This window comes from Mustela erminea, chromosome 13, assembly GCF_009829155.1.
Source record: "Mustela erminea isolate mMusErm1 chromosome 13, mMusErm1.Pri, whole genome shotgun sequence".
Lineage (NCBI taxonomy): Eukaryota > Metazoa > Chordata > Mammalia > Carnivora > Mustelidae > Mustela > Mustela erminea.
The window spans coordinates 16,525,801-16,537,929 of record NC_045626.1 but is presented as its reverse complement, the minus strand read 5'-3'; the positions used below and the strand labels follow the sequence as shown (position 1 = coordinate 16,537,929).

The 12,129-nt window shown below is 49.8% G+C and overlaps 1 protein-coding gene across 1 annotated transcript in view; it reads left to right on the top strand.

Moving 5' to 3' along the window:
• Window positions 1-12,129, top strand: part of ZNF532 (zinc finger protein 532) — a 103,812-nt gene that overhangs the window by 38,633 nt on the left and 53,050 nt on the right. The window contains 2 exon segments of the mRNA XM_032309069.1: window positions 7,218-8,206; window positions 8,208-9,581. Of these exon segments, the coding sequence (XP_032164960.1) occupies window positions 7,218-8,206; window positions 8,208-9,581 (2,363 nt within the window).

The window sequence follows — 12,129 nt, the reverse complement described above, 5'->3', positions numbered from 1 at the left end:
ATACAGAACAGTTCCTCCACCTCCAGATGCCTTCCTACAGCCTGGATTTTAGCGGTGGTCTCAGGAGTGGATTGCAGAGGGGCCGGGACGGAGCTAGAGGTCCCTAATTTGTCCCAGCTGTTGAGCACTTGCCTGGAAGCAGCGTGCCCACGAGACAGGGCACTGACAGTAGGGTCTGCGGGCTAAGATTAGCCTCTTTATGCCAGCAGGTAGAGATGACAGGCGTGGTCGAGAGGGCAGGAGAGGGGGGCGGCCAGCTCGCAGTGGGTTTGGAGGACTGGCTTGCGATGGCCAGCTGTGCGGGAGGGGGAAAGGTCAGAAGGTAGGCAGGGCTCTAGGAGAGGTCTCGCCTGATGCCCGCCGTCTCTGAAGCTGACGGCAGGGAGAAGGTGGTATGAAGCAGGTAAGAAGGAAGGTTAGGAACCGCTGGCAGCGTGGGAGTCAGCAATGTGGAAGAGAGCTTCCTGGAGCCAGGGGAGACTGGGGTTCCCCAGGGGCGGGGATAAAGAATAGGGATCTGCAGTCTTCACTAGAAGTTCTTTCTCCTGGCCACTGGAGAACCTCCGTGGGAAAAGCAAAGGAGCTCAAGATGGCTGCGCTTTGAGAGTTTGGATCTAAGGGGGACCTTCCTCAGGCGCGGTGCCATGGGAAATAGGCCAAAAATTGCAAGTTGAGCTTCTGGAAGGGCTGAGGTTTGTAGAGACCCTTTGCTCATGTGGCAGGATGCTCTGCTGGCTTCTCCTGAAAGGCTGAGGAGAGTGGAGGGGCCTCGAGGGCAGGGAGGAGCCCGTGTGTATTGCCTTGAGGGCAGTACATAGAAAAACCACAGGGAAGGGCTGGTATTCTTGTGTCTCTCAAGGTTGTGCCCTGAATACTGTGGTGCTGTGTTTGTATTTCCAAGAAGGGGCTTGAACTTTCCCATCAGTTATATTTCATATCAGGAACACTAAGTTTCTTTTTTTAAATATTTATTTATCTATTTGACAGATCACAAGTAGGCAGAGAGGCAGGCAGAGAGAGAGGAGGAAGTAGGCTCCCTGCTGAGCAGAGAGCCCGATCCGAGGCTAGATCCCAGGACCCTGAGATCATGACCTGAGCTGAAGGCAGAGGATTAACCCACTGAGCCACCCAGGAGCCCCAGGAATGCTAAGTATTAACTGAAAAAGGACACCCTACCTTGGCCAAAGTATCTGCATTATTGAGAATTGATACAAGGATCATACCAAGATGAATAGGAGCATTTAGTGAAACAAGTAAATCTATTATGGATAAATAGCAACTATATTTACTAATTTCTTATTAATTCACATGGAATTAGCAAAATGTATATTCTGTTCTCTTCATCCTGTGTGCAAAATGTCTTTTTTTTTTTTTAAATTTATTTATTTATTGGTGGGTGGAGAAAGAGACCAAGCAAAGGGGGGGGGGGGAGGGGGAGAGAGAGAGAGAGAGAATCCCACGCCGACCCCCTGCTGAGTGGAGCCTGATGCGGGGCTCGGTCATGACCTGATCGGAAATCAAGAGTCAGATGCTCAACCGACTCTTGATCTCAAGGTCGTGAGCTAGCCTTGCTTTGGGGCTTCATGCTGTGTGTGGAGACTACATTCAAAAAAAGGAAAAACAAAAACATTTTATATTTGAAGGAAAGACAAGGAGGTTAGAAGTATGAGTTATGTTCATTACTCAGTGAGTGATTTCTTCAGAATGGGCTTCGGTGTCCAGACGGTGCTAGAAAATAGTGACGAACATAGTCCCCCAGAAGAATAACAGGGCTTCTGTTATCACAGTTGTTCTTCGGGAAGTTTGTGGAAGACTGTCAAGGTGGTCAGTGTGTACTATGGTTTTCTTTAGGATTATTATGATTTAGAGTTTATTGGTTTTCATGACATTAAAATGTTAGTTTCTCCACTTAAATGGTGGATTTGATGTGTTTGCTGTCCAGATTGGCCTTTGCATGGTCATTTTGGATGCAGAACGGGGGCCGGGTCAGACCTGGATGTAGGCTGGGTCAGGCACAGGCAGGCGGACGTCCCGGGGTGATCTGAAGTTAGCACTCCCCGGCTAAGTGATGCCTGAGCCTTTTACGCCGCTGGTCTCAAGTATGAAACTGGAAAACAGGTCCCGGAAGAGCGGTCTCTTTCATCACAAAGTGTACGAAGGACGATGAAGGGTGAATAGGTTTTTCTTAAATTTTTCTTGGACCTGATAACTCTCGACTTTGGCCAACAAAGACGAAATAGCTTTCTATAATTTTAAGAGGCTTTGGTAAGAAAGGAAGTGTCTTGTCCATGTCATAGGAGAGAATAAAGCGATCACATGACAGACTCGAGTTCTTTTAGTTTCCATTTCTGTAAATAGGCCTAGCATTCCCCCCTCCCCAGTATTTCCAGTGGGTAAAAGGACATTCTGCATTAGGCACAAATGCTATTAGTGAATCCTAGGTTATTTATATGGGGTTTAGTTTTAAATTAAAAGACTGTTGGTGCCTTTGAAGGAAGGTATGTTTTATGGAATACGCATGAAATAGAAGACATTATTACAACAACTAAAGGTAATTCTGTCTGAAGACCAAGCTGTCCAATGAAAGAGATGCTCAAGCAAGTTCCCTGTCCATTATCTTTTATTTTTTTAATTTAAAAAATTTTTAAAAAAGATTTTATTAATTTTTTTTTGACAGAGACACAGAGAGGGAACAGAAGCAGGGGGTAGTGGGAGAGGGAGAAGCAGAGAGCCCGGTGCGGGGCTCCATCCCAGGACCCTGCGATCATGACCTGAGCCGAAGGCAGACGCTTAACTACGGAGCCACCCAGGCACCCCTGTCCATTATCTTTAAAAGAAAAGACTGAAATTTATTTCTGTAATGTTTTCAACACAGTGGTTCTTCGGGACCAGGATGAAAAATGGAGAGAAAACTTTTAAACATAAACATTTCTCTTTGTACCTGATATAACTGGGAAATGAAGTGGGAGTTAAACATTCTGTTCCCCCAAGTGGAGAATTTGCTCTTGCCTTCCAGAATGCTGGAAGGGAGCAGGGGATAGGTAGTGGGATTGTGAGGATGACAAACATTTCCGGAAACCAAGTAAGAAGTGTGAAGTTACAGAGAGCGGTGTTCCGTACATTGGTTCTGTAGCCCTGCAGACGCGGGTCCTTCCGCCCGTGATGTTAGGTTCCAGGCAGTGCCAGTGCCGTGTGCACGTGCTGGGCTTTGCACTCCGGTTTTCATGCCTGTCCTGTGTCTGTGACTTTCACATCTGGATTCCTTCAGGTGAACCAGCGGGGCTGATTCAGAGTTTTTGAAACCTCCACTAAGTTGCCATCACCCCAGTGCTCTTCAGAAGGTCCCATGATTTCGCCCTCAAGTCCACCCCCTTCCTGCCGAGAAAGTATAAATCTTAGGTGACAAGAGGGACGGAAGAGCGGGGAGTGCACCCACGGTTCGAGGGAGAGTTGCTCCTGCGTGGCGAATGTCCTCTCAACCCCTGGGGACATTCGCAGGCTTTGGGGATCCTCTCTGGTGTGTTCCAAGCCTTCACTCTGCTTTGGCTGGGTGGGGGTGGTGAGGTGGCAGGAAAAGACGTGGGCGGCGTGGTGGACACTGTCCTGCCACTGACCGAGTGACAGAACGCTGTGCGGTAGCGTGGACATCCCTGCGTGTGGGTGGGACAGCAGGGCCCTCGTGTCAGCAGGAGAGGAAGATGAGGTTCACGTGTTAATCTCCCACGGGTGCTTTCGCGTGGGTGCCAGTCACATTGCAGATCCAAGCTGTCACTTGCAAAGCAGGCTTTGTTCTACGGGAGACCTTTTATCATCTGTTGGAATTGTGTGTCCTGGGCCTACCACCTGGGAGTCTTTGAATGGCCTTTTATGTTCTTTTTGTTCCTGAACCGACTGCCCTCGGGAATGAATGATGGGAAACTGGATGATGTTTTTTGGTCTAAGGAGAGGGCACATGACATAAATCCGGTGTCACCGTAAAGAAAGGATGGAGAGAGGACAGAGCCTGTCCACTCCCTGGGACGTCTAGAGCGTGGGTCCAAGCTTTGGATAAGTGGTGGCTTAAAGAAACACTACGCAGTGTTTCAACTCTCTTCAGACTGTTTCTGCTCTGGTGGGAGTTGGTGATTCTTTGTCTTAAGTTCTCTAAAAACCATGATCTCTACACTTCGGTCAGCGTGCTTGGTAGAGATCAACCACAGGGGCTGGGTGCTTTGCTAATGATTATTTTATTTTATTTTATTTTTTAGTTTTTGTTTATTTCTTAAAAATTTTGTTTATTTGAGAGAGAGGGGGAGAGAGAGCGTGTGTGCATGCACGAGCATGAGGAAGGGCAGAGGGAGAGGGAGAAGCAGACACCCCGCTTAGCAGGGAGCCCAACGTGGGGCTGTATCCCAGGACCCCGAGGTCATGACCTGAACCAAAGGCAGACGCCTAACCTACTGAGCCACCCAGGTGCCCCCTTAATGGTAATTTTATCATGAGTTTTCACTTACAATTGCCATTTGCTGCTTAAAAATAAATATAGTGACATTCTGGGATTATTCCTAAGTGGGTGGACTCCTGCGTGGGAATTATCTTGCAGATGGATTTTTCATTCCCTGTATTCTGCAGTTTAAATGTTCAATTTCATTCTAGAAAGAAAATCATAATCACAGAATTGCACTGAGTATGACTTGTCATAGATATTTTCATAACAGTATCAACTTAGAAGTGTTGATGTTTTCTCGGGGCTGTAGTTTGATGCTGAGGATACAGTATTCCCTGTGTGTCCCGCAGGCATCCGTCTGAGAAGGGTGGCCTGGGGTGTTTTCTCTCCAAGCAGACCATGTAGAGAAAGGCATATGTGACTTCTTCAGTCCTGTATTGACCAGGACAAACATGAATGGAAGGTGATTTGTTCTATGGCTCCTGTTGAACCAAGCCTGCTAATTTCTTCTTCAGTCATAGTTTTCCACCCAGATAATGAGCAGCGTTGGGATGTGTCCCGAAGTCCGTGAGTAAGCCAAGGAGGGTGTGTTAGCGCCTACTGATGGGCTTGAGGTTTCTGTGTTTTCAGTGGTATGCCTGTTGTCATCTCAGTAGGAAGTCTGCCTTGCCCCCATGTAGGTTTTGTTAGGAATGCGTGATTAGGGCACCTGGGTGACTCAGTCGGTTAAGCGTCTGCCTTCCGTTCAGGTCATGATCCCAGGGTTCTGGGATGAGCCCCGTCCGACTCTCAGCTTAGTGGGGAGTCTCCTTTTTCTGCTCCCTCTGCCCCTTCTCCCGGCTTGTGCCTCTCTCTCTCTCAAAGAAATAAATAAAATCTTAAAAAAAAAAAAAAGAAAAGGAATGCATGATCTCTTGCATTTCGTACCAAAAGAAAAATCATTAAATACTTTGGTAGAATGTGGAGGACAATTTCTCAGTGATTTAAAGAAGATTTAAAGAAGGAACAAAATAAATTTTAAAAATCTTAAAAAAAAAGCAGGGGGGGGGTCCCGCCTGGGTGGCTCAGTGGGTTAAGCCTCTGCCTTTGGCTTGGGTCATGATCTCAGGGTCCTGGGATCGAGCCCCACATCCTGCTCTCTGCTCAGCAGGGAGCCCGCCTCCTCCCCCCTACCCCTCCCTGCCTGCCTCTCTGCTTACTTGTGATCTCTCTCTGTCAAATAAATAAATAAATAAATAACTTCAAAGGAGAAACAGTAGTAAGTATTGAAGATGAAAGAGCCTTAGGAATAAATGCATTTAGATCAGTTAGGCTGATTCTTGCATTGAAAGTTGCCTAAAATCAGCTGCAACCCTCTTCCCTTCTGACATTGAACTTTGCTTCCTGTTTTCCTTCTTTTCTTGACTGCTTGCCTCCCTCCACAGCAGAAAGAAGGAATAGGTCCAAAGGTTCCCTCCTTTCCTGAGGGTCCCAGAGCTAGGGAGTGACAGATCTGGGCCTGGGCCTATCTTTCTGATCAGTCCAGTGTGCTGGCCCCTGGCTCGTGGTGTGTTAGTCATGTGGCATTTCTGGTGCAGAGATGAGCGAGACATTGCCATCTTCAGTCAGCTGACAGATCAGTAGGTATGAAGAGACAAGTACACACACGTGCTGGGCTACACACCAGAAGGTCATAGAAACAGAGTGCTCTGAGGTTCAGGCAGGAAGAGGGATCTCTCTGGTAGTGGAGCTTCTCTTACGATCTCTACGATCCTGTGTCCTCTGCAGATGGGGTGAAGGGTACCCTTTAAAGACTCCAAGCATTTCATGCGTTTATAATCATTCATCTTTAGCCATGGGTATGACCATCCTTTCTCCTAAAATGCTTGTCCTTTTACCGCCCAGGAGTTTGCTGACATTAATGGGAGCACTTCACAGAATGTGACCCACCCCAATCTGGCCCCAGTGCAGAGGAGAAGGCCTGCCCTCTCCCAGGCTCTGCCATGCCCTCGGGTCCACGTGTACACGCCGAGGGCAGCGTCAGCCACAGGGCCATGGCCCGGCAGCCACAGTCGGCTGGACAACATCTGTGCCAGTGGAGTGGCAGTTAGGAGATGACCTTACGTTACCTTCAGCACTGAAAGCACTAAACCGAGGAGGGAGAAGGAAGGGATGCTAGCCTTTTTTTTAAAAATCTTTCCCCAAACATAATAGAGAAAATTAGGATTTGATAAAAACTGATTAAAAAAGCTTCTTAGGAATTTTTTTTTCTTTTTTAAATCTCGGGCCAAACTTTATTAGCAGCAGATAGCCCCTGGTGGGCTGGGATGCTCATATGTTGTGTGGGTGAATTGAAATCTGTAATTGGTCTTTTGATTGTCATCTATTCCCTTTAATGGGATAGGCCAAATGTGATGGTGACCATAATCGCGCACATTGTGCCAGTGGAATTGAGTGCTGTAGAGATTAAAATAGGTTTGGGAGTAGCTTTTTGTGAAAACTGTGTGATGAATCCAGTGGTAAAGGACAAATTTTGTGCTGTACCTGTGCTAGTGAACTTCATTCTTGTTTGAGAGCCGCCGTGCTGGTAATGCCACGCAGCATTTTGGGGAAATTGGTTTGAAGCTGTAATTACCAAGGCTTTGTACGTGTTCTCTGGGTGTTGGTCCACTCAGAGTTTCCTAGTTTTCGGAAGCGCAATTACCAACCCGCTCGTTCTTGCTGATCATCACTGTGTAAGTCCTAGAGGGATGTGTCTCTCATCATTATAGAGTGTTCCTTGCTGATGGAATTATTTCTGTTCGTTTGACAGAACGTTTGATCAAATTCATGACCATGGGGGATATGAAGACCCCAGACTTTGATGACCTCCTGGCAGCATTTGACATCCCAGATATGGTCGATCCAAAAGCAGCCATCGAGTCTGCGCACGATGACCAGGAAAGCCACATCAAGCAGAATGCGCACGGGGACGAGGACTCCCACACGCCCTCCTCTTCCGACGTGGGCGTCAGTGTCATCGTGAAGAACGTTCGGAACATCGACTCCGCTGAGGGCGCCGAGAAAGACGGCCACAATCCCACTGGCAACGGCTTACACAACGGGTTTCTCACCGGGTCCTCTCTCGACAGTTACGGCAAAGATGGATCCAAGTCCTTGAAAGGAGATGCGCCTACCTCAGAGGTGACTTTGAAAGACTCCACGTTCAGCCAGTTCAGCCCCATCTCCAGTGCTGAAGAGTTTGAGGACGACGAGAAGATAGAAGTGGACGACCCCCCAGACAAGGAGGACGTGCGCTCTGGTTTCCGGTCAAACGCGGTGACGGGGTCGTCTGCCCAGCAGGACTATGACAAGCCAAAGGCGCTGGGAGGGGACAGCGGGAGCAAAACTGGAATCTCTCCTGCAGGCAATTTAGATAAAAACAGAGCTGTTAAGAGAGAAACAGAAACAAATTCCATGAATCTGAGTGTTTACGAACCTTTTAAAGCCAGAAAAGCAGAGGAGAAGCTGAAGGAAAACTCTGAAAAGGTGCTTGAAAATCGGGCCCATGAGGGGAAGCCGAGCTCGGAGAAGAGCGACCCGGGCCTCGGCAGTGTTGCCCTGTCACGGTCAAAGCCATCGTCCAAGCTGTCCTCATGTATAGCTGCGATAGCAGCCCTGAGTGCTAAAAAGGCTGCTTCTGACTCCTGCAAAGAGCCGGTGGCCGACTCCCAGGGGTCCTCTCCGTTACCTAAGGAAGCGAATGACAGTCCCAGAGCCACGGAAAAGTCTCCTGAATCCCAGAGCCTCATCGACGGGACAAAAAAAAGCGTCCCTGAAGCAGCCGGACAGTCCCCGGAGCATCTCCAGTGAGAACAGCAGCAAGGGGTCACCGTCCTCTCCCGCAGGGTCGACACCAGCAATCCCCAAAGTCCGCATCAAAACCATTAAGACGTCTTCTGGAGAAATAAAGAGAACAGTGACAAGGGTGTTGCCAGAGGTCGATCTTGACTCTGGGAAAAAGCCTTCTGAGCAGGCAGGTTCCGTGATGGCGTCTGTGACGTCGCTCCTGTCCGCTCCGGCTTCGGCTGCTGTCCTCTCCTCCCCGCCCAGAGCACCTCTGCAGTCGGCGGTGGTCACCAATGCGGTCGCCCCTGCAGAGTTGACCCCCAAACAGGTCACCATTAAGCCCGTGGCAACCGCCTTCCTCCCAGTGTCTGCCGTGAAGACGGCGGGCTCGCAGGTCATCAATCTGAAGCTCGCTAACAACACGACGGTCAAAGCCACGGTCATATCTGCTGCCTCCGTTCAGAGTGCCAGCAGCGCCATCATCAAAGCCGCCAACGCCATCCAGCAGCAAACCGTTGTGGTGCCAGCATCCAGCCTGGCCAACGCCAAACTTGTGCCAAAGACTGTGCACCTCGCCAACCTTAACCTTCTGCCTCAGGGCGCCCAGGCCACCTCTGAGCTCCGCCAAGTGCTAACCAAACCTCAGCAGCAAATAAAGCAGGCAATAATCAATGCAGCGGCCTCTCAACCACCCAAGAAGGTGTCTCGGGTCCAGGTGGTGTCGTCCTTGCAGAGTTCCGTGGTGGAAGCTTTCAACAAGGTGCTGAGCAGCGTCAACCCAGTCCCAGTTTACATCCCCAACCTCAGTCCTCCTGCCAACGCAGGCATCACGTTACCGACCCGCGGGTACAAGTGCTTGGAGTGCGGGGACTCCTTTGCCCTCGAAAAGAGCCTGACCCAACACTACGACCGACGCAGCGTGCGCATCGAAGTAACGTGTAACCACTGTACCAAGAACCTCGTTTTTTACAACAAGTGCAGTCTCCTTTCCCACGCCCGCGGGCACAAGGAAAAGGGGGTTGTGATGCAGTGCTCCCACTTGATCTTAAAGCCAGTCCCAGCTGATCAAATGATTGTCTCTCCGTCAAGCAATACTTCTACTCCATCGTCCGCTCTTCCAAGCTCCGTGGGGGCCAGCACACACACTGTAGCGAAAATTCAGTCTGGCATTACCGGGACCGTCATATCCGCTCCCTCGAGCACGCCCATCATTCCAGCTATGCCTCTAGACGAGGACCCCTCCAAGCTGTGCAGGCATAGTCTGAAATGTCTGGAGTGCAACGAGGTTTTCCAGGACGAGACGTCGCTGGCTACACACTTCCAGCAGGCTGCAGATACGAGTGGACAAGTAGAGTATCCCTTACATTTTGGTGTTTCGGTGACGAATCCGTAGACATGAGTGCTGTATACATTGTCCTCGATTTTCGGGGCAGGGGCTCAGTCAGATGGCTGTGTGTGTGTATGTGTGTGTGATGCGCAAGAGAAAAGTTTTCATAGAGTTGTACAATATTGAAAGGGAAGGTGCTTTTTTTTTTAATTAAAGATTTTATGTATTTATTTGACAGAGGGAGAGATCACAAGTAGGCAGAGAGGCAGGCAGAGAGAGAGGAAGGGAAGCAGGCTCCCTGCTGAGCAGAGAGCCCGATGTGGGGCCCAATACCAGGACCCTGGGATCATGACCTGAGCTGAAGGCAGAGGCTTTAACCCACTGAGCCACCATTATTTTTTTTTTTTTTAAAAAGACAAACTGTGTGCTAGTTGAGTTAATGGCACCTCAGATTTAGGGTAAATGAGTTTGTAATTGTAGGCATATATGCAGGAAGTCTGAGATCTGACCAATGAGAGGATCATGCCTTTGTATGAAATGTTCAAGTCAGGTTAAATCACCTGTTGAGTTATTAATGACAATTTGGAGATTTAAAAAAATGTCCTCATGTTATTTAGAATTACTGTCTTGTACAGTTAAACAGACTTCATTGGTGCCCACTTATATGGTGTGCCTGCTTACTTACGATGTCGGTCCAGAAGTATCTTTAGTAATAGTCCTTAGTACAATGACTTTAAGCTACAGATGGAAAACCGTTTCTGTCTGAGTAGAAAATATCTTTGCATTTCTTTACAGCTTTTTTTGGGGAGGGGGGAGGTGAAGTGTAGGTTGATGTTGGTGAAGTACGTACACGTCACCGTGGGCATCAGTGAGTCCTTTTATCTTCTGTCGTTTTTCTCTATGAGGCATCCTTGGGCCAATAGAGCAGCGTTTTACAGATAATGATACTTATTTGGAATGGAAGTAACTGCATATGTCCAGTGAACCAGATTGAAGTTAGAGAGACTGTACGATTTATTGTCCAAAGCAGAGAACTTGTGAAATTGGACATGCTGGGTCCTAGTTTGAGCTGATACACGCTGGCTCGCACTTGTGTTTGTGGAGACCCGGCAGCGAGCTGACCTTTCCTTCGCTTGCCTCCGTATCTTGCTGGCTGGGGTGATGCTGCCGTCCAGGCGTTGGGTTCAGTTGTCACGATCCGTTTCTCCAGGGCGACTCCTGAGTCGAGTTCTTGGTGGGATTTTGAGTTGGGCGGTCAAAAGACCAAGAATACCTCTGTTGTGTTTGTCTTTGGATATTAAGTTTAGTGCAGGTGGAAATTAGAGTTTTGAGAGCATTCTCTCGGCCTTGGGTTTCCTTGGCTCAGACGGTGGGACACTCGGGGGAGTGTGGCTGGTTCAGGAAGGCGGGGGTTGACGTGCTCTTCCAGCATATCCTGGTGACAGGGCCTGGGTTCTTTCTGGGGCCTCTTACCTTGTCACGGCTTCATCAGGAAGGTGATATTCCCTCTGTTGCGTGTGTCGTGTTGCCTCGTTTCTTGGTCTGCTGGTGCTCTGAGCGGCGTGGCAGATGCGGTCCTGGCTCCGGGGGCTCTCACCGCCTTCCAGCATCCTGTGTGCTGCTCCGTATCAGGCATGCTGAGCTGCCCTCCCGTGGGCTCTGTTCTCTTCGGGATCTCGTCTTCTCGAGGAAGGAGAAGGGATGTAGGCGGGGAGGTAGGCCTGCCCCTTCCTCCATGGATATCTCCATCTCTTGTTCTCCACTGACTGGTCTGGCTCCGCAGCCAAACGAGGGTCACACTGGGGGGAAATTAACATCTTTTCTTGTGTGCGTGACTGTTTTACCTTGACTTCTGCCTTTTGCTGGGACAGGTGTATAGTGTTGCTCACACGTTTCACCTGGAATGTTTAGGAGTGAGTCACGGCTGAATAACATGAGCTCTGGGGCCAGAAGCACACCGAGCCAAGCGTTCCCCCAACTCCTGTCCCCCAGCAGTTGCATTTTCTTTCTTCGACTGTGCCTGGCTAAGTGTCCACTCACTTCATGTTTACAGTCACAAGCCTCAGCTGCCTGCACGTCCAGGCACGGCCAGCTGGAGAGCTGAATGTGCCCCAGGGTACACTCTGCTTGTTCCCCACTTCCCCTTGTCTTGTCGGGGTCCTTGCCCAGAACCTCTGCGACCCTGCGTACTTCCCCGACCTTCTCGGACTAGGCCCGAGCAGGGTTCCCCTGCAGACCCAGGCAGGCAGCCTGGTCTCTCGCTCGGCAGCCCAGCCTGCATGGCTCTCCGTGGGGGTAGGGGCCCTGGCTGCTACTTCACCAGCGCTCAGTTTGATCCAGCCAGCCCCGAGTCCCTTCCGCAGTCCGAGACGTCGGTGGGATCCATACGGATGTCGCTGTACCCGCTTCAGGGGTCGTGGAAGCTAGGGGCGTCCTCATGAGTCGCGGGCACCTGGTGTGGCACCTGGCACCGCTGGTCGTGGAGGTGGGGCCTGAGGACAGGAAGAGCAGAAGAGAAGCGGGAAGATTCTTCATCTCGTCTTCTCCGGTTTGCCGTTCGCGTGACCGT